Source organism: Passer domesticus, chromosome 3 (genome assembly GCF_036417665.1).
Source record: "Passer domesticus isolate bPasDom1 chromosome 3, bPasDom1.hap1, whole genome shotgun sequence".
Lineage (NCBI taxonomy): Eukaryota > Metazoa > Chordata > Aves > Passeriformes > Passeridae > Passer > Passer domesticus.
In genome coordinates, this window is record NC_087476.1 from 72,153,580 (window position 1) to 72,176,233 (window position 22,654).

The following is a 22,654-nucleotide window of genomic DNA, read 5'->3' on the forward strand; positions in this document are numbered from 1 at the left end:
AAAAAGGAACTGGACGGATCTTTTGATAAAATAGGATTGAGAATGTTGACAAGCTGTATGAAATCACTGAGAAAATTTCCCTGCTCCAAGCGGGATAAAATATACCCGTAGCACTGTCAGGTCTCTTCTTAAACTTTTCTAAGAGCAGAGTCCCGAGTGTTCCTAAAAATATTAGCCAGCTCTGAATTTTCCTTCGTCACCCAACTGCCATTCTCCCAGATCCACTGGACTCTTTCTTGAAAACTGAGCAAACGAAGTAAGTTATTGTCCTTTCTTGGACAGTCTTTCATATACTGGAAAACTATTATTAAATCTCCAAGCGAAGCTTCTAGAGTGACCAACTAATTATACAAGCTGTTTCTGATAGGCCATATTCTATAAATGTCCTACATTTTTATTGTTTTCTTAAAAAGAGTTACCCAGAGCTAGATCCAGTACACTAGCTGGCTCTTCACCAGTGCATTGAAGAGCAGCATAATTCCCTATTGCATTTGACACTCCTGTAATAATGCATCTCATATGAGATTTGTCTTTCAGGAGATTTAACTGATTTGATCATATTTGCATTGAGTCATATTCTAGTTCTCACATCCTTTTTTTTCCCTAGCACTTCTAACTCTTTTATGATTTCTCATTTTGTATTTGTGCATTTGATCTTTCATTTTTCTATTTAGTGCTTCATGTTCATTGTTACTGAATTCTGTCTTGATAATTTTAGACTATTTCTCCAACATATTGAGATAATTTTTTGTTCTGATCCTATCTTCTGAATTACTTCCATCCCCTCCCACCTTGGTGTCATCACCAAATTTTATAAATGCTCTCTCCGTCATCTCTGAGGATGGCAAGAAGATACTGAGCTAGGTAATAAAACAGTATTTTTAAATCTTGCAAAGATAATTAGTGAGCTAAACTCTGATAAAGAACACTTCAGGCTGAAAAAGGTGGGAATATATCTTAGTTCTAGGATTTCTAATCCCAGTTTGTGTGACTATCGTGCATGTACTACACACTTCAGCAAAGATTGGGAAAATGCAATCCTAATTTTTGTGAGGGGTCTTTTTCCTCTACTAGCCTAACTACAAATGAAAAAAGATGCTGGTAAACTGAAGTATAAAAAGAGCTATATTATATAGTACAAGATAATACCAGGAAGAAGCTTAGTATTCAGGGAATGTACGGCACTAAAGTACTTGTCAATGTTGCAGTATTTTGACATATAAGTGGGACACGTCTGAAGCCTTATCTTTGCCCTCCATTGCCTAGTGCTAAGACTTCGCACAGTGACAGAATTCATCTTGCTCAGGAGTCAAGATGTTACAAGAGCCATCTCTAGGGAAAAAAAAAAAAAGAGAAGAAATGGCAGCACCTCTACAAGTCTTATACCTCTGGGTTGGCAATTGCAGCATCTATACTCTTGACAAGCTTGGAAGGTTTTGTCTGAACTCAGAAATGCACAATTTGTGAACTTGGTCTCAGGGAAAATGTCAAGAAGCATTGGATGAAGAGGATAGTTTCCTTAGCCTTTGGGATACTGCCAGTTCTCCCAAATTGCTGTCAACCTTGCCACTGCTTGTATGATTTTCCCATCTGTGTAATCAATTGACAAAATATATCTTTTTGCTTCCAGAAGGTATTAATCCTGCCTTCACTTTGAAGTGTTTTGTTGCTTTTGTTTTGTTTGGTTTGGTTTGGTTTTTTCCTCTGTAGGGCTGTTTTTATGCCTGGAAATCTAAATGAAACAATGAACTGAAAGTACAGTAAATTCCAGTTGTATCTGTTCAATTTTTTTGGTTGGTTCCAGCAAATTTATGGTTCTGAATGGTGCTGGGCCAACAGCCTCTGTACCGAAGTTGCCTTTCTTTTCCAAAGAGCAGGAACAGGATCGGTGCTGGCTTTACCAAGGCTCCTTTACTGGTTTGTATCTCAGCCCAGTAGGGCTAAGAGCAGTCTAGGCACTTCATTGTGGTCCCATCACACAGGGACCTGTTACATGTGCAAATGCCCATAAGCTGTGCTGTGAACTCTGATCCACTCTGAGTGGGCTGACACCAGACCATTTCAGAGCCAGCTACTGAACAGCACTGGGAGGGACTGAGCAGCCACTTCTCTCTGGCAGAGACTGGGAGCTCTCTGTGTGCTGTTCCCAGCTGCCTGGAGCCACCAGCTCTCCCAGCAGACACATGAAGCCCCTGCTTGTGACAAGACCAGTCTGAATGCCTCTGTGCGTTTCTCAAGGAAGCAGAGGAAAAACCTTGGCAGAGAGTGACTTAAATGAGAAGGGAGTAACTGATTACACACTGAAAAGACTCCTTGGCTCAGCTGATTTATTTATTCAAACTTTTCTCAGCTCTAAATAATGTCACTCGCCATGGGGCATGCAGGATAAAAGCACAGCTCTAGCAGGGTTTCCTGCACTGGAGAGGTTCCTCTCTAAAGACTTTATTCTTCTTTGAAAGTAAAACATCTCCACCTGGTAAATTCAAACTTCTCTCATATTTGCAGGTACATGCCCTTTGGTTTTGCATTTCTTAGAATGTCAGAAGAACACTAACTCCTCTCAGCATCTATTAGCTACTGCCTCAGGTTTCCACCAGGACCCTGCTTCCTTCTCTGTGGGGGTGGGATGTGGGAACACTCTTGGAGGCCCTTTCTTTCAAGTCTTTTTTCCTGTGCATTGACACAGTACAATTTTTCAGGAACTAATAGAATGACACATGGAGAGGGACCCTGACATGCACTTGAGATCCAAAGTCCCCATCTTTCCCTCTCTCTCCATGAGTGACGATATGAGCTCATGGCTGATCAAATGCAGCCGTTGAAGCACCAATGGGATTCTGAACTTGTTTGGTGTCCTATCAAATTCTTTGATATAACTGTATAACAGCTCAATGTTAGTGACTAGGGAAAAAAACCCAACAAAGCAGCTCTTCTGAGTATATTGGGCCTGATGATGTTTTTTTTGGCTTTTAGAACAGAAAATCTAACTAAAATAATAATCTTATGAACTGCTTCATTTTTCCTGTTTGTTATTGTTACTCAAGCACATGGTATGCCTGGAGATAATCTAGCCAAGAAAGCAGCATTGACAGCAAGAAAACATTGTGGAAAGCCAACACAGAGCATCACGATCTAACCCAGGGTACCTCCAGCTGCCAGGTTAATTATTATTTACTCACATGGCGGAAAATATGTGATTAATTAAAGCAAGAAAATGCACTGCCCTTTATTGAATTTAAAAGAAGTCTGCCTGCCAGGAAGAAGGACAAAATATGTGAAACTGAAAAACTGAAATAGGAGCAGGAAAGAGAAAGACACAAGCTAACAGTGGTCCTGCAGTAGCTGGGGCTTCCCGTTGCATTCAGCCTCTAGCAGGGTCCCATCAGAAAGCAGGGAAAACCATGACACTCAAGCACTGAGAATATTCCTTTTGTTCTGGCTGAAATTCTGTGCCAGTGTCTGGACAGGGTCCTGGGGAAGTGTGAGAGCACAGGGAGATATTTCTTAAATACTGTGTTTCTCTGTGCTGTGTAGGTGTGTGCCTGGCTGAGGTGTAGTGCCATGGCCCTTTTCCTGATGGGATCCTTGCCTTCAGGTGTGGTGGTGTGTAGCATCAAGACACCATCCTCCTTGCCCTCTCCTTAGTAAGAACTCCATGCCTCAGCTGCTCTATCATACAGGATGCAGGATGCTCCATCATACATCATGCAGGATCCTGAAAGGGCAGATGGCTCAGGATCCAGAAAGTGCAGACAGCTCAGACAAATAATGGTTTAGGCGAGGCACTGCCAGGCTTGGCAGGGGCTGTATGGGTTAAAGACAGGATCCTGCTGCTGGACTGCTAGGATTTTTGCCAAGGTCAGTACAATGTATGCACATTTGTCTTACCACTGTCACACTGTACCTCGGCAGGTACATCTGTGTCCCTAGGCAAGTATTTAGTGAGCTCCTCTGTAACAAGGACACATAGAGAATAGCTGGTAAATGTTTTATATGGGGCAGCACACTCAAGGATATTTTTTCCCGTAAGAATGTCCTGGGACATCCATCTAAAGGGGATAACTCAGACAGTACCAAACAAAATATACAGGAGAAGTGCTACTTGCAAAGATATGATACCAGAAACAGTGCTTTCTTGTTCAGCATCACAGAGTTTTCTATTCCCAGAATCACAGCGGGAAGCATTTCCCAAAATGTGTGAGGTTTCTTTCCTTAACAAGTGATGTGTGAGAAGCTACAGCACAAAAGCTTCAGGTCCCTATTGCTGGGCTACCTGACCCAAGCAGTACACCCCCACACTTCACCAAGTGGAGGACATGTCTTCTCTTTTTCAATTCTTGCCTCTTTTCCCCTTCTTCTCTCTCTCCTGTTCCCTCTCCCTCTCTTTCTCTCTCTCCCTCTCTTTTTCCTTCTCCCTCTTCCTCTTTCTTGACCTTCTTTACCCTTGCCACCTCTGCCATCCCTGCACACAAGCCCTCGGAATAGTGGCCCCATGAGCATTTTCATGCAATATGTTTCCAGTGGTGATACTTTTTCAGGCGTTTGGTAAGATATATATGCTGAAGTGCAGTATTCTGGAAGCTCTTTTCTTTTCTCCACTGTATATTACCATTTTTTTGGTAAGAGAAGGAGCTTTATGGGAAACCTGATTCTTTCTTTCAACGTACAACAACTTAACTTGTTGTAATGACTAGGCCTTCTACAGAGTCACTCCCAATTTACAACAGTGTGTGTGAGATTACAACTGAACAAAATATTGCTGTCTTGACCTTACGGTGAATTCCTGAGGCAAAAGATATTATTTTCATAAGGGAAGCCTCATTTACACCCCTATGTGCTGGAAAAAAATTAATTTACAAGCAAAAATAAAATCATTATTTGACCACCTCTCCCTAAGGTACATGTCTCTTAATTCAGATATAGTTTTGAAAGCTAGAGAAAACAGTGAGCAATATCCTGGTAGAATGTGAAAAGAAAAGGGATATTAACCTCAGCTGACAAAGTCACAGACCTTCAGCTCACAGGACAAGGACAGAAAGTTCTTTTATTTGATGTTTGACTCCTTGGAAGAAAACAGTTGCTCCTCTACTTGAAACTCTTGAAAGAACAAAGGGGATGGAAAATACATGGTCTCTGCAGGGAAATCTCAGCTTTTCTTTCAAATTATTTTGTGTGATAGGCACTGGGGCCAAGATCATTGTGGTTCAGTTGTATTATGGAGGGGGTAGATCTGACTACTTCTGTTGAAAGTGTAAGAGTGTAAAACTAATTTCTTGAGGTTTGTTGGTTTTGGTCCTGTTTTCAGAAACAGTCTTCCATGATTTTAATGGGTGATGATAAAGGTTTGAAGCCAAACTGGTCATGAAGGTTACAAATGGGGTCAATTTCCATCTCTTGTGGTAAGTGAGCATATTTACTGTCTGTTCCAAAGTACTGAAAGATTAAACTTGTGAGAAATCAATATATGACTTCTGGAGAGTATGTGAACTGAAAGAAACATTTCTTTCCCCTATTATATGAAATATGTTCTTGAGTGTGACAGAGACGACCTGTGTAATTTGTTATAAGGATTTGGGGATCCAAACACAAAATTTTGCAAATTGTCAAATACGCCAAATGAACATGACAAACTAATGTATTTATTGAGAATATATGCTGTCTTAAAATACTACTTTTAAATGCACAGTGAAAAATATTCTTGAGAAAAATCCAGGAGTACAATATATAGCATTGATAAAAATACAACACTGGGGCTTATTTGTTTAGCCACTGTTGTAATACAAAAAGCAGATGTGGTGCTAAGGCAGGTGTGGGGGAGTGGTGTCCTTCACCTGGTGCAGAGGGTGTACAGCACTGCTAACTGTCATATTGCACTGTGTCCAGTGGGAATAGGTTGCTATGGGCAGCATAGCACTTTTGAAGCATGGGCTCCACTATGTGCACCTGAGTGGGAGGCAATAGTATTAAGATGGAAAATTATATTAAAAAAATTAATCAAAGACATCTGAGCCATATTCAGCCTGTTCATGATGGCATTTCTGATGTGACTTGCCATTGTCAGTGATCAGAATGTTCCTCCAGAGAACTGGAGACCTGCTTACTATATCTTGGACTGAAGGCACATGCTTTAACTGCTAATATGAGGGAACTGGGGAAGAAGTGAGAAAATGCTTTCCACTATACAGCTGAATCTAAAATATTGTATCACAAGGAAAGGTTTTCTTCTCTGCCCTTCTGAATGATACACAATCACTGAAGAGAAACATTTACAATACCTAGACTGAGCACTCACTAAGCATCAGGTTGTCCCTGCCACCTGGGTCTGATATCCTGGGTAGCTGGCGATCTGCACCACTTATCAATCTTTTCAATTCAGAAATTGCAGATGGTGCAGCAGCTTTGGAAGACAAAAGCCTGTGTTGCTTCCTTGTACTCTCACCTCCCCTCTTGCCATGCCTCCTTCAGTCTTTTTTATGTTTTTTCTTTTTCTCTTTTTCTATGGCATTCCCTGTGGTGAGCTGATGATGGTGTAACTAGCTAAGAAAATCTTTATGTAAAAACATGAGCAAAACCTGCTTCTGGTAAAACACTTTGACTAAGGAAAATCTTTTTCCTAATCTTCATGAATCTGATTGTAGAGTAATTTAGCTGCATTTTCTATGCTTCGCTGTAGCAAACTTGTATCATAGATAGTCTCAAATTTCTTGGCTGTAGACTTACTGCTCTGGATTATAAATTTGAATGGACAAAGCACCAGTTGAGATTACAGCACCATTGTCTGATGGGTTCACATTTGTCTTTGTTGCTCAAAAATAGACTTGTGTATTATGCATTAGCACATAGTGTTTACCCCTAGCCTCAAATTACTTACAGTACTACAGCTGCACTCTGCTGCTATGTAGTGTTGCTTGAGAGGAAAGGATGGAATTTCCTGCCTCGTCTCAGACCATAGATCATCAGTCTTTACCACTTCTGGCAGCTATGACCTTCGGAATTTGGATAATTCCAATGAAGGAGTGTCAAATTACTTCAGTCAAAGGTGAGGTTGTTGTTTCTGCAAGTCTCTCTCCACGGCTGATTCTCTCTTTCATCTATCATCACTCTCCTATGAGAGAGACTTCTGAGCCATATCACATTTTGATATCTGATCAGCAGCCTACAGAATGCTGCAAGAGGTTTGTTTTGTTCTGCTGAAGTTCCGTCCAACATGGAAAGTGATTCAGGAAGAATAGCTGGCAGTGGGACTGCAGTTTGTTCTGGCTTCTGCCATCTTTAGCAGGAGGCTGAGTTGTTCTTTCTTTGTCTTCACCACCCATAGGAAAATAATCTGTTTCCTCTCCTTGTTGAACTGAATTACTCCAAGGAATGTTGAACCTTAAACTTTATTTTATAGAGGAAAGGCTTCCAGATTTGGATAATTTGCCTTGGAAGCATGAGGGCTTAAGCTGATACTTCAAATTCATGTGAGAAAGTGCAGCGTTTACAATATCTGCATTGCATGATGTAATGTGTTGATCAATCTGTAATGTGGAAGCAGCATAACAGCAGTGCTATATATTTCAGAGGAAATAGCCATTATTTTATGCTTTAAAAGAGAAGATACTACCTTCTCAAATTCAGAGTCTAGGATGAGAGAGCTTTAGTTCCGCAATGCTCGAACATATTTGGACCTTGCCTGACAAACCCTGTGGTCAGGCACAGTGACACACTGTTTTCAAGGTAAAATGTGCATGTACAATATTACTGCTTGGGGTTTTAACAGTTCAAAAAACATTCTTGGAGGCTAACAAGATTTTCTGGAAATGAGCCACTTTTGAATGCTATTGCCAGCATGTCTGCCTACTCTGGGTAGCATCAGAAACTCTGCTGAAAAATTAAACAAACATAGTTCTTGGCATCTAAACAGATGGGAAAGGACATGTTGACTCCCAAGTCTTTAGCTGAGGAGGTAGTCTGTTTCTCATTGTTACCACTGTGCAGTGAGGAATTGCAAAACACCTACATAGATTTTCAGACCTGCTAGCTGCACTTAACCTTTAATCTTGCAAGTACTCAGCCATAAGCATATAATTTAAAATGTTTGAGTAGTCCAACTGACTCCAATGGGAATACATGCTGAATGAAGTTAAACATTTGCATAAACGTTTTCAGGATCAGGCTCTTTAAATACAAAAAGAATCCTAGCACTACAAACACATACTGGGCTTGTGCTGAGTCAAGATTTCAAGCCACTAGTAGAACTATATCCTCTACAGATGTATTTTAAATTTCATGTAAATGTGTGATTTCTGTGTTATGAAACACCCTACATTTGGCTAATAAGTAATCTTTCTCATGAGAGAGGAGAAATTATTTACTTTGTGACATAACTGCATAGGTTTGAAAGAATGTAATATGAACTGGATCACCTAAATTTTAGCTTCCATGTATCAAAGAGGTTGCAACACCTTGATCAGTTATATTTTGCCTTTTAAAGTATTTTCAACCTATTTTCTGTGTTTTAGACCTGGTCTGAAAATTCTTCATCCTGTTTTTGCAAGGACAAGATTGCTAGCATGAGTAAGAGGTTGACTCACTTATTCCTGAAGGTGAGGACTGCTTTCCATTTGCCCTGAAGACGGATTTCCTCACCTTTGACTAGATCATACAACTTCAGAAAAGGATAAGCAACTTTTGTGTTGTCCAAATTAGTCTGGTCATGGTTGTGGCTAGTTATATACCCTCTCTCACATGAGGTCAGTGATGTTCCCTCTGATTTACACCTTAGATAACTAGATTGGAATTCTGTCCCTCAAATCTAGGCGTCTGCACTGAGGATCAAAAGCAAAGTTTTGATGATTCCTTCTGCAAATTTCACTCCCATTTGTTCTCTCACATGCTTGATCTCTTTTGTTTAAAGGGCTGTGCTTGATACAGAAGCATTTATATTCTGTGAATCATTCTAGCAATGCTGCTTTTAAAATATGCTAATATTTTCTTTTGAAATGCACTGGGAAAATAATTAGAAAATATCTTACATTTTTCTTTAATTTCTTCCTTTAATTGAAGTGCATTTTTTTCAGTTTTTCTTTGCTGACTAAACATGTTAGGACTTTTGAGGTAAAGAGATATCTGTATGCAAATGCATTGTAATAGCACAGGCAGCTTTTCCTAGAGTTAAATCAATGTAATATTTTCCATTCTAAACCTCTGTGTATTCTGTGGTCTCTGAAATATAAATGATTCAGGATGAAATCTGCCAGATTGGGACTTCGTCCAAATGTGAATATTTTGGAAAGACTTGAACAAAACTGGTTCAGCCAGTTCAGAATATCAGGAGAGTGGAAAAAAAATTCTTGATCTAAATAGACTCTTACAACCTTTTTGAGCATTTCTGTAATTTATCAGCAGAAGGCTGAAAAATGAACTCTGACATGGAAATAGCCTTTCTTGAAGTAGGCATGTATTTGCTTGTTTGAGAAGAAATTAGTTTTGATTTGACTTATAAACCTTTGAGAACTGTGGTTGAGCACGTGCAGTGGATTATTTTGATAAGCTTGTGAAGTGTGCAGCTATGGAAGAATTTTCTGCACATGCATGGCTGGCTAATTTTGCTGGAAAGGGAAAAAATCTATCTAAGCACATTGCTAAAATCATTGAAAATACCTGCGGCTGCAGGGAGACCTTTGAAGACCATCCCAAGATATTTAAGACTATGAAAAGGGCGTTCCTGTAGCCTTTATAAGGTGTTTAAAGACTAAGCGGTCTGCAGATTTTGTAAAGTTAAATAGGATTATGAGTTCACTTAGCACATGAAAGTGTATGATGTTTTCTGTGGGGACATACGTCATGCAAGGCACCCTTTCCCTCAGCAGATCTGCCCAGTGAAGGAATCCCCCAGCAGCAGGAAAGTTACTTCTCTGTCTCACTGTAGAGCTCAAGAAGTAGGAGTTTATCAGGATGTTCCCAAGCTTGGGTAGCTGAGTCCTCTGATTTATGTAGAAGACCTTGCTAATGGAAATTTAGCTTTAGAGTGAGGTGTTTTTATGTGTGTATGTGTGTGCATGTGTCTTTTTAGATGCAGGCACAGTCAGTGATTTTGGTGGAACTGCTCTCACTTGCATCAAACACACTCTGGATAAATCAAATACTCTCATCTAGAACATCTGTGTGTCTCCTGGCAGCCCATACTCTCCAGTGTACGTAACTTCAAATAGATGCTAGCTATTTGATTCCAAAACTTGTATTTTTGCCCCAATTCGGTGTCTGTGTCCAACTCTTTCCAAACTAAATTCATAATGCTCAGTTTATTGAAAGATTCATTTGCTCTGAAGAAATAAATCTCTTTGGTTTACACTCCCTGGATAATGGATACTTATTTGGGATTCCTTCCTTTGTCTTTGTACCCATGCTATCTCTCCAGCAGTGCTCTGGCAGGTGGGAAGGTATGCAGTTATCCCCTGAAATCTCTGCATGCCAGACAACTTCTGCCCAGGCAGTGCCAACACTGACACAATTCACCTTCTTGACAAGACTGTCAGTGGACTGACTGTGCTGGTGAGCAGGTGAGTTTTTGACACCATTTCTTCTAGCTGCTGGACCTTTTCCTGCTTATGTAACAGAATTTATGCCAGACCCCCTGGCCACATCCTGGCCCAGCTTGGTGAGCAGTCTGCTACAGAGGCTCTGCAGCCACCCGTGTGGCTGGACTGGCAGGGGCCTGACATTGGTGTGGAGACAAGGAGAAACGTGGGTACAGTCAGAACACATCGGAGTACAACCGTCTATTGATAGGACACAGTGAGATGACAGAAAAAAACCCCCAAAACATTTCAAAACCAGGAATGTTCTCCTTGGAGTTGAAATTATGCCTCTGAAATAGAGGTGCTTTTTAATTGTTAGAAAATGTGTCACTTGCTAGTTTTGTGTTCTCATTTCTTGATGTCTCACGGTGGAATGAGATAGCAGGAAATGCTAAACAACAGGAAACTCATTGGCGTGGAATAACAGCAGCATGAGCTGTGCACATGAGAGTCAGTGAACTAGCAGCACTGTAGTGGGGTGTTCAAGGGTGGAACTGGGTAAGTAGAAAGAAAGATAATTTTACCAGGCAATGACTCCATATTGACAGACCAGCCTCTAAGAGCAGAGCCTTACGTGGGTCACCCTCCTGGGGAGATCCAGGCAGAATCCCCCAGAGATCCCTTTAGGCCTGTGTTAATGGTGCCCATGCTTCCAGACTGGGCACTGCTGTAGTGGTGACTTCAGAAGTGCAAGCAGAGCAGGTATGTGACCTCAGTGGGGTGGTGGGCTGTCAGGTGCTCGGTGTGTCCCATAGGGCCATAGAAAAGTCTCTTCAAAAATGTCATGCATAGTGGACATGTCCTGACAAGACTTTGCTTTCTGACCTTTGAGGCATAATGAAGACCTGCCCCGCTACCTACCTCAAGTGACTTCAGGGACACCACCTCCATGGAGCACATTTTCCGTCCTGAAAAGAGTCAGAGACACAACTTGTGTTGTGGTCAGTCTGGAATTTGTGGGGGCTTGGGAGCCCCTATGTGATCATCCAATATGAATAGGGGAGCAAGACAACTACGAAGAGGTGAGACCCACCCACTAGAGCTGGAGGTCCTCGGAGGATGCACTGAACGAGGGCGCAGCCACTACCAAGCGCTGTGAGCCCGGGCACCCCTCATGCCCGAGGTGCCGCTGCGGCACTGCCCACAGCCCCGCTGCGCCGGGACCCGCGCTCGGCTGCAGGAGCGCGGGCACGGACACTTCGGGCCACGGCGGGCGGAGAGTGCGGGGCGCGGACCGGGGCTAGTCTGGAGTTTTTGCGGTTCCGAGAGTCTCCGTGTAATCGGCCAGTATTACAGGGAGGGAGTGGGACAACTCCGAGGAGGGGAGACCCGCACAGCCGCGCAGTCCCGCGGTGCCCCGCTGCCCCAGGGCGGGGCGCGGCCTCTCCCCCGCCTCCCGCCCCCCGGCCCGGTTGAGGCAGCGCCCGCAGAGACCCGCGGCTGACGGGCTGGGCCCGGAGGCGGGCGGCGGCGGGAGGGGCGGGCGGCGCCGGTCCGGGCCGTGCCGGTGCCCGCCCTGCGGGGGGCGCAGCCCCCGGCCCGCGGGCGCGGCGGAGGCGGCGGCGCGGCGTGCTGCAACCATGGCGACGGCGGCGGGGCCGGCCCGCCCCCCGCGGGGCCGGGCGGCGCGGGATTGGTCGGGGGGCGGGCGCTCGCCCTCTGCCCCCTGACCCTGCGCGGCGGCGGCGGCGGCAGGAGCGGAGGCGGCGGCTGCTGGCGGCCGTTTCCTGGTGGCCTGGCGGCGGCGCGGGAGGGAGGATGCGGCGCAGGTCTCGGCTGCTGCTCTGCTTCGCCTTCCTCTGGGTGCTGGGCATCGCCTACTACATGTACTCGGGCGGCAGCGCCGCGCTGGCCGGCGGCGGCGGCAGGAGGAAGGTGAGAGCGGAGCCCGCGGAACGTGTGCCCGCTCCCTGCCCCGGCGGCGCGGGCCGGGCGGGGGGCAGCGCTACGCGGCCCTCGGGCTGGGAGCAGGGGCGGCGGCCGGGGCCGTCTGTTCGCCACCGCTCGCTTGCAGGCGGCGTGAAACTGCCCCGGGCTGCTCCTTCCCCCTCCAGCCCGCCCTTCCCCAGCCCGCTCCCCGCAGGCAGATGGCTTCTTTGTGGACTTCAGACCGATTTCAGCGGCGTCGCGTCGCTCCTTATCCAACTGCGGCCGGCCACGTCCCGGGCCGGGGGAAGTTGGTGTGGGGAGGGCCGGGCTGCGCTGCGGGGCGGGGGCCCCGCCTGGCTCCGCTCCGCTCCCGGCACAGAGCGCCTGCCCCTTGCAGCATTCCCCGCCGGCACCGGAGTCCTTCGGGCTCCCGCTCCCACCTGGAGAGCACGCGGGGATCCGAGCTGCTAATGCCTTTTCCCTTTGGAGGCAACGCGCTTTCCTTTCTCCTTAGCGCTGTGTCTGAAGGGTACCGTTTTCCGACCGGTTTTGTAATATTCCAGGAAATTGCCGGATTTGTCATGTTTTGTGTCTGTGGCGTGGAAGGTCTGTCTCTTCCTTCTTATAGCAGCTCATGTTACGAGTGTTACTAATGTTCAAGAAGTTCCCTGCGGACAATACATGAGTAATTTTTCAGTATTCTGGCCATCAAGTTATTAAATAGGTTTTTCAAGGTGTTGTAGCAATTCATCGATCAGGAGCACAGCTGGAAGTTAAGCACATCACAGTTCACGTTTGTGTCAGTCAGAACGGGGTTTGTGGCATGAGGTGGACAAAGTTGCCACTTCCCTCTATCTCTGGTTAGAAAAATTAAGTGCTTTTTTTTTTTTTTTTGGTATTTCGTCTGCAATAAAGATTAGCGAAATCAAGAGTTTTGGAAACTGCTGTTTAAGCCTATTTTGAAATAGGAAAGGTATAAAGCATCTCATAATTGTGTAATTTTTTACAAAAACCCCAGAATAGGGCAAGAGGGCAATTGAATGAAGTGCACTACACTTGAACGGTGTTGTTTGCTAATGAATTGCTGCCTCCTATTAAATCAAAAGTAGTGTTTTGTAGGTCTAGCTGATGTATAAAAAGGAATATTTTTGTTTCTTTGATGCAGTTTGGTTCATCAATGTATGTATTCCCTGTAAAAAAAATGCTGATGGCTTGTTCCTTTGTCGGGTTGTGGAAGCAAATACTTGGATGGCTACTTATGTGAGCAAGGGTTTAGAGAATGAGTCACTGCTCGCTGATAATTGCCTCTCTGTCCTGTTTTTTATGCTCTCTGTACCTTAGGAATGTGTTCAACAGTGACTTTTGATGTAATATATTAGAATAAGTGTAAGTATGTATTGCCACATACAAGCTCCTGGTCCTTCAAAGTAGATACAATAGCAGAAATAGATCAAGCATGTGGAAGTAAGGCAGTAGCCTAAAGGCTTTCTTGAAGAACCACCAGAGTGTATTTAGAAAGTAAAAGCAATCTTACACTGCTGCTGTATAATGGGATAAAGAAAAGCTATCAAGGCAAATGTATCTGCAGATAGAGAAATATATTTTTAACTCTTATGGTGTGTTACATTTGGAGTTTCCAGACAGATTTGTGATTCTGTTCAATTAATTTTTACTGCTGAGAAAACTGCAGTGTGGGGGTAGTGATTTGCCCAAGGTCACCTACAAGACTTGGTGAGAATAACATAGGAAAGAAACCAGTATTTCTGAGCAAGAGTCTGGTGTTTATTCTGGTAGAACCTGTTGCTGTTTATTATTGATATGAGTAGCATTTTTATTATGGTTTTAAGAGATGAATGAACCTGTTACTTGCTTTGGTAGCATTATTTGGTGTCATTCTGCACAAAATTTAGTAAACCTTACTGGTCTGGATAATTGGGAAAGTTTAGTAAGGAATAATTTCAAGAAAATGAGACATTTCATAGACCTGAGCTGAAGCCCAGTGCTGTGTTTAAAAATATGAAAGTTTAAAGTAAGGCTGTGGTAAGGAAGAAAGTAGATATTGTGACCACAAGAAACAAGTGGGGAAATTAACTATTATATATGGATTGGTGATTTAGGATTCTATTTTCTGTCAGTGAAGCATAAAATTTAATCCCAGGCTTCAGCGTAGGTTAACAAATCTAAGTAGAGGAAGATGTGTGTAGTGTAATAGCTTTTGAATCAGAATAAAAGGCTTATTAACTTAGTGTCAGACACTGGTGTAAAGCAAACAAACCAAACTGTCTTAAACTTATGAGCAGAAACCCTGCTGTAGTAAATTTCTTGATGTGTATGACTTCATATAGACCTTTTTACTTGCCCACTATTTCAATATAATGGAAACAGTTGCTTATAGGAGAACACAATTTTTAATAAATTGTAGTCTCTGCTGTTTTCAGTCTATAAGATTACAAAAACTAGGAGGGGATAGTCCATCATTTGTCTAAGTAATTTGCATGTTAATTATGGATCTGGTTGTACAAACAGAATGTGGTTTTCTATAAGGATTATGCCTTTTTTTTTTTCCCCTATATACAGACCTATGTGTTATTCAGACATACTGGACTTGTCTGATATGGCACCCAGTCCTGTGATGTGTTGAACAGCACCAATTCTCTTTATCTTCAGTAGAGTTGAAGGTGTTTGCCCTCTGCCAGGATTGCACCTGAGTAAGAGAAAAGAGTGATATTTTTTTTTTCTAGTTTGCTTTTCTTATTAGAGTAGTGTCAGAGTTAATATAAGCTCCTGCTTATTTTGGTTCTTCATTTACAACGGTTCTAATAAGATCTGTGAAGTTGTTTGGATGTTGCAGGGTGTGGTATAGCCTTGATAAAGTTTTGGCCCCTCTCAACAATGGTGCAATCCACAGCTTTTTGTGCAGTATATTGACCTGTTAGGGTCTGAGTAGGCATGAAAGAGTCTAAAGCACACAAAGCACAAGATGTCTCACTGGTAAGTGTGTAAATAATAGCAACAACAACAAAAAAAGGGTACGATGCTTCTCATTTTGGACCTAGGCATAAAAACTGTAGTAGAAAGAAGTGATTCACATCTGGAATTCAGTGTGTGACAACTTTTTTTAAAAAAAATGTCTGCTTGAAAAGAACAGGGTAGAATCAAAGCCTTTAATTCAGTGGGGCTTGAAGGGGACAGAAATGTTTTGGGTTTTTTCCCCTTCTTCCCTCCAGTGCATCTCCAATCAAAATTTTTGTGAACATGAGAGAGCCATGTTCATTTGACTTCTTTCCAGCTGGATCACTGAGTTGTAGATTGGAAAGAGTGTGTCTGATTCACGTGTCTAAAGGTTAGAGAAATGGTTCCCATACAGAGGCTGTGACAGAGAAGAGAGCAAGTTGAAAGCCTAACAATTGTGAGACTGAAAAAAACTGAGGTCTACTTTTATGTTCACTAAATGTGTTTTATATTAAAAAGCCTTTGGAGTGGAGACTGGAAGTTCCCTTCTTTTCATGGATAAATTTCCTACCCCAGATCAAAAGCAGTTCATGCTCTGTCTCAGACTTGCATAAAAATGGAGCAGCTTCTGCAAGATGGTTAGAAAGCCAAAGTCATCCTGATGTGATCCCCTCCTAAGACTGGTGTGAATTTGTATATGTGTCACACAGATTTTAAGTTGTTGAACCACTAAGCTCTTGCACAATAGAGTGACTGGATTGCAATCAGAAAGAAATTAAAAAACCCAATGAAACAAAACCCCACACCAAAACCAGCCAAAAACTGCAGCTGATTTCTAAAGAACTTGCTCTTCTAGGCATTAAGAAAGTAGCTCCATGTAATTGAGCCCTTCAGGCTGGACAGAGGAAGGTTTGCATCTTATTGAAAGTGCCAAATGCTTTACTGCTGCCAAGAGAGAAATCCTCAGAGGCATCCCCAGAAGGAGATCTGTGGGCAGAATGGGGATTTACTGGTGAAAGTAAGGCATGCAGAGAGGCCTGCAAGGTTAAGCCACAGCTGAACCAGGTTCATGGCCTTCTGGATTTAGGTGCCAGAGCGCTGACAAGCTTTTGCATTTGTTGCCATGTAAAGAATCTCAGTTGTTTTTAAGTGGAACATCTGTCATCTTCAACCCTGTCTAGAGGAGAAGGCTAAAAGCAATATTTTGGTAAGGAGTGATGGATCACTTTCACAGGTAGTTCCTACATTTAGAAACATTTTTTGTTTTCATCAACTCCACCCCGCTGAAAGCCAAAACCCCAAACTGCCTTGAACTAGAAGGCTGTTACTCTCTTGGCTCACCCGATTTTCTGGGTGTAATGGAATGAACTGGAGAAGTCTAATTTAGGGCTAGTTCAGCCACAAGGAGGCAGGCTTTTCCTGTGGAACTGGTTATCCTGTACATAGTGCTAGTTTTTCCATCTCTTCCCTTTTTTTGTTTTGCTTTTTTTCTTTATTATGGAGCAGACTTTAGATAGGTGACTGTACTGGAGCTAGCTGAGGTGAAATAAAGGTAAAGGGTGATGCTTCATATTGAGTTTGTAAATGATTAAAAATGTCTCAATTACTGGGTAAAGCAGGGGAAAAAGAAGCAAGCCTTGTAAGTTCTTGTTCTGTATAGATAAAACTTTAAAATGACTCCTTTCAGCATACACTGAGCTTTCTTTTCCTTTTTCGGGTTTTTTTATTTGGGACCCCTCTACTATTTGTTACTGGTAAAGGAGGCTTTTATTGACGTTGTACGTAATGGCACACAGCACTCTTCCTCTCTTCCTGCATAAACTACAGATTTAGTGTACCTAAGTGCTTTTTTGATGGTTTAAGTAAGGAGGAAAGGAAAGGTGTATTAACTTAAATTCGTTAATCTGTTTATGTGCAACTTGAGTGTTTCTCTTGAGATATATGAAACAAAGGGGTTAAACTTCAACTCTGTTGGTTTCTTTCATCACAGGAAGACATTGCCTGCTTTAATTTCTAAATGCTGTTTACTTTGCTGCATCATTTTTAATGTAACTTTAGTCCTTTAGGTATTGTGACATTGAATGGGATTTCTGATATCTTGGTCTTGAGACAAGTGAAGATATCAGAGGTTAAAGTTAAATGGTCATATGTCCTTTTCTGTATCAATTGCTTCCTAGAAGGTGCAAGGAGATAGAAAATGATGTTCCTCTCTATAACAGGTAACAGTTTCTGCTAACAGATCTTTCTTTTATATGATTATGCAATAAATGGGAAAGATATTAAATGCCCAGGCACTTCAATAATAAATCTGTCCTCTCACTAGAATGTAAATGTCGTACATGTATATTTTCTTAATCTAGCATATGTCAATTGACTGAATTACTATCTTGGCAATTCAGCCACTTATTTTTATGGATTACTTTATAAAACTTAACTTTGGGTGCAGTGAAAAGGTGTTTTATTGCAAATTCTGTGCAGTCTCTTTAGGTCTGTAGCTGTATTCTCTTTTCCTCTCCTTTTTTAAGGGAGGAAATTTTTTTGTTTGTTGACACTGAGAAATTAGTTCTTTGCTTAGAAGATTTGTGTTGTCCCCTGCAACCTGCTAGGCTAGAAACTAATGAGTGATACAGAGGCTATGGCTCTTGGATTATTGTTAGCTGCTTGTTTCATAAATGCAGAAGTAGAGCAGGGCCGTAGATACAAGGGGTTGGTGAAACAAGAATGACTTCTTTGGTAGTCAAATAGCAAATGGAGTAGTTAAACACCTTTTCCTATTACCTTTCACTTTTGTGTGGGTATTGTAGTAGTTTGTTGTGTTTCTGTGTTGTTCCATTGCTGCTGTTGTTGGCTGCTTTCTGGAATCTCTGGTACATAGGCTGTAAGTTGTAGTGATGTCCTTTGACGGATACATTTTATAAATTAGGTAGTCCACTAACTAGTTGTGCATGGGCCTTACCTGTTTTTGTCTCATTAGTCTTGTGATTTGAGGTATATTGCAAATAAATGCCAGTAATTTTTTTCCATGTGTTCCAGATACTTCCAAAGATACAACATAAAAATAGCACTTTTTTCTAATTCAGAAAAAGCACAATATGACTTCATGTGAAGTAAAAAAAATTACGAGATACATCTCAATGGTGCTACCTCACTTATTCTTTACACCAGTCTAGAATAAAAATATAAACTGTGTAAACAAATCTTAGCAAACTTAATTCTTAGTCTTCAAAATTACATGAGAATTCTACATTTTTTCCTTGGAAATCCTATTATTTTTTCCTCTTTTGACTTGCCTGTCCTTTTCAGTTTTTCAGTCTGATATCTGTGCATAACTGGTACTGCTGGTTAAAATGATGGTATGTCAGATGAGAGAAGTGGTATTGTCTGCTGGAAAGCTGCTTGCAATGATACTCTACTACATAATAGAAGAGACACCTTTGTCTTGGAGCTGGGTGTCCCAGCAGAGTGACCCTTGTTGCATGCCTAGAAGCTGTTTAAAAATAATTCTATCAGGCAGCCTAGAAAATGGGTTTGCTTGGCTTTTGGTAGCTACATATAATTTATAAATAATTTAATATACAGTACTTTTGGTTAAGTTAAATCACTTTGAAAAGAAAGCATTAGTCCTGTGAATGGAAACCACTCAAATTAGTTCAGTGCAAATGATTTGTTTTAAGTCAGTTTGGTCCACTTACTTTTCTTAAATAACTTACTATTGACAGTGGTTAAGCTATGGTGGTACAAAGCAATACATAGCCAGGTGGTGTACAAACATTTTTTTAACTCCCTGCCCAACAGTAGAATTGTGACTAAATGTGATTTTTATTAGGATTTAGGAGAAGATGTGTATTGCTATTATGTTGGCAATGCCATGTGTTGGCAAATCATTTGAATTCTAAAAATGAATCTGCAGGAAGCAGTGAGGCATTTGCAATTTTTTCAGGAATATGGGGCTGAATGTCATTGCCCGAATATATCAGGATATTGTGGAAATGGATTATCAGTGTGGGTGTTACAGAAGGAAATGCTAAGCAGGTTGTTAAAATTACATATTGCCAGCATGTAATGCAAAGTGGTGGTATCTTAAGCTATATAAATTTTAAAACCTGGGTGCAATCTTTCATGCTGTTTGTTTTGGATTAAGTAAGGTGCTCTCTTCTCTTCTGCTTTTCCCTTTCATTTAAGCTTTCAAAGGAATAAAGGATGGATTGAGGTGGGAAGATGGGGAAAAAAAGTTAGGTGTCCACATCAAAATGTTTGGTTTGTGTGTTTGGAATTTTGAAGATGTAGCATAAGAGAATCTAGCTAACACTAGAAATTGAACCATTTTGTGTTCCCTCTAAGTCCGTAAAGTTCTTCCACAGGAATCTTCATATAGGGGACCTTTTCTGATAAGTGGAAGTGAAGATATTTGAATGTCTGATGTTTTTTCCTTTTCCTCCATTACTTGGCGAATGAATTTTTTTGTATACCTGTATCTTACTGACATATCCAGAGTACGTGTTTACCTGTCATTCACTTAAATGTACATTAAGCATGTGTTATTACCATTAATTAAGCATGCCTGCTATTTATTGTGTCACATGAAGTCATTAGTGATCAAGAAAGTTAAAAAAAAATCAGCATGTGTTTTCTTTTCTATAAACTGAATCCCCTGTTGGGATATATCATATTTTAAACTTATGGACAGGATTATAGATAGGATTTTTTAAATTGTTTGTTGGTGTGTTTTTTCTTGGGTCTATCACATTGAATGTTAAATGTTTTTCTTCTGCAAAATCAAGGTAACTTGTTAATTATGGCTTGCAGTGTAGCCTGGCTTGGCTTCCAGTGTAGCCTGCTAAAATTACTATCAAGACTATTTTTTTCCCTTGTTTACTTTTCATCTGTCTGAACGGTTTAATTTTTCCCACTATCCCTGTTTTATACACTGGTTTTGTTAATTGCTCAGAGTACCTGTATTGTCATTTAAACAAGTTAAAATATGCTAGTTCAAATAGCTCCATCAACTGACAGGAGCACATTTGTGTAAAGGGACTATGCAGATAGATGTTAGTTTTGAGCTTTGCTTATGAAATTCAAATGGGAAAAGGATAGTAAAAGAACAGCAAGTTTGTATTTTAGAGCATCCCATACATCTCTGAAATTGCTGTGTAGTGCACATCAAAGGCAGTCATTTGGATTTCTCTTCTTTATAGCTGTGGTCTTGTATGGAAAAAAAAGAGCTTACTGAAAAGGTTGCAAGTTCAGTTGTTAATAACTTTTCTGAAGCTGTAAAATTGTCATAAAACGTGGGCACTTTATTTAGGGAGCAGAGGATAACTAGAGAATCTCCTGAGTTCAAGCGTTATCAAAGTGCCTGTACTGAGCAACAGATCTGCTTGAACAAAAGGACTTTGGCCAAGGGAAGACTGTGCAGAGAATTGGCGCCCAGCTAATGCTATTTTGTAGGAATTCTCAAAGAGCAATGACTTGATGGCCAGAAAATCTTCTTGTATTAAGTTCCAAATGTTTAGCCACCCTGGAGATATGAGCACAGCTGAAATTTGTTACTAAAATAAATTTTCTCTATCTGGCCTGTTGGTTTACAGATGGTCAATAAATATGTGAGTGTGTGTATATTAATGCTATAATATTATGCTTTGGTGATGTGAAGGTTTTTGAGTTGCTTGGTTTTTCTTTTCTTGCTTCTCTTATGTGGAATGGAGAAGTCTGTTCACTCAAGTATACTTCGACTCTCTTGGGACCTTAGTAAGGAAAAGGACAGTTTTGTGCTCATGAAGTAGTTCATTTTATAGCAAGCTGCTCCCGACTAATAGTGGACCAGCATTGATACTGGGAGGTTACATTGTTCCAATATTGGGTGACACCCCTATGGCAAAACCACTGCTGTGATAGGTGTGCCTACCAAGAGCGTGGGGGTGATGGAATTGCAGTATCTGTCTGCTGGAGTGTGCCATAAAATTAGGTCTGCATGTGTTGTCCAGACAGTGTAATAAGTTCTTGTTATGGGTGGTGCATGGCTCCTGCTACAGTGGAATGCCAAAGTCCTTCCTGTTGCTGTGGCAGACCATCCATCAACTGCAGCCTTAGCATTACCTGAGTGGAGCAAATAGAGGCTGGTCTTCTAACTTTTGCTCTCACAACACAATGTGTTGCTTTGCCAGCAGCCACTGAAATGAAGATGTGCTATATCATTTACCCTCAACAAACATCAAACTGTCTGTTCCACCGCGTGGAATAGTTACAACACATACGCGCTATGTTAGTGACTACTTTTTGAAGTTTTAGTTAAGGAAATGTTCTTTTTTGTCCCACTGAGAAGTGTATACCTTTCTTTCAGTGTGTTCTGAAAGTGCTGTGGGTGAACAGTAATTGTAGCAAGTGCTGTAAGGACCTGGTGAGAGAGTTGGAATTTGATTATCTGCTCTTTTAGGAATCATTCTTAAAACCTCTTAATCTGATAGATATCTGTCAAAGACATGTCCCTACCACATGCTAACCTGTGTGCTTTCTGTTAATAAGTATGTCTTAAGAATTGACAATTCTTGACAATTAAATTAAAAGGCATTTGGAGTCTGAAAGAAGTATTTAAATTAAAAGTAGCGGGCACTGGCTAGCAAACATCAGCACTTCTTTACATTCTTAGCTTTCATGCTTAATGTTCAAAAATTGATGGAGAGACTTGACTTATTTGTACGGCAAAAACTATGTCTGAAGGCACTTTTTTTAGGCAACTTCCTTCCCTATAGAGGTATAAGTGCAAGTGTTGTTTAGCCTGGTAGATTCTTAGGGAAAAGATTGAACTGAGTGACCGGTTGTTGATACCACCCCTGAGTTATCACAAGACTTAAAAATATGCTAGGGCAAAATGTACACTGATCAGAGAATAAAAAAAAAAATTTGAAAGACTTCTCTGCAATGGCTATCAGGTTTCTGAAAGGCTTGGTAAGAGTGCAGTATGTCTTTTTAAGGTACAATTTCTCAGTTATTCCCAATACTTTCTGAATATTCTCTAGTAAAAATAAGCAAGAGATTGATTTTGATGTTCACGTTTGCCTGGATGTAAAATATGTCTTTGTACAAAGCAAAAGCTATTTGCTTAAAAATCCATTTCGGTTACCTACTGAGATAACTAATGCCTCTTGCATCCTGGGAACAATAGTGAGAAAATCAAGGTGTTAAAATCAGCCTGCAATCATTTAATGTTCTCTCTCATGTGCTTGCAATTCTAAGAGCCAAAAACTTGGGCAAAAACTGATGTTATACACGTG

The 22,654-nt window shown here is 41.4% G+C and overlaps 1 protein-coding gene and 1 long non-coding RNA gene across 7 annotated transcripts in view; one reads left to right on the forward strand and one right to left on the reverse strand.

Moving 5' to 3' along the window:
- The window catches only part of LOC135296922 (uncharacterized), a 100,326-nt gene extending 88,357 nt beyond the window's left edge, over window positions 1–11,969 (reverse strand). For 2 of the 6 annotated variants that reach the window (XR_010358942.1, XR_010358944.1), the window contains exons 1-2: window positions 11,596–11,969; window positions 11,424–11,470 (exon numbers count right to left, since the gene is read on the reverse strand). This is a non-coding gene — a long non-coding RNA (uncharacterized LOC135296922). The remainder of the gene's footprint in view (window positions 1–11,423; window positions 11,471–11,595) is intronic. The other 4 variants (XR_010358943.1, XR_010358940.1, XR_010358941.1 and 1 more) reach the window with 4 other exon arrangements.
- Window positions 11,970–12,216: 247 nt separating this feature from the next.
- GALNT2 (polypeptide N-acetylgalactosaminyltransferase 2) overlaps window positions 12,217–22,654 on the forward strand; it is a 90,255-nt gene continuing 79,817 nt past the window's right edge. Inside the window, exon 1 of the mRNA XM_064413880.1 lies at window positions 12,217–12,437. Coding sequence (XP_064269950.1) covers window positions 12,321–12,437 — 117 coding nt within the window. The 5' untranslated portion in view covers window positions 12,217–12,320. The remainder of the gene's footprint in view (window positions 12,438–22,654) is intronic.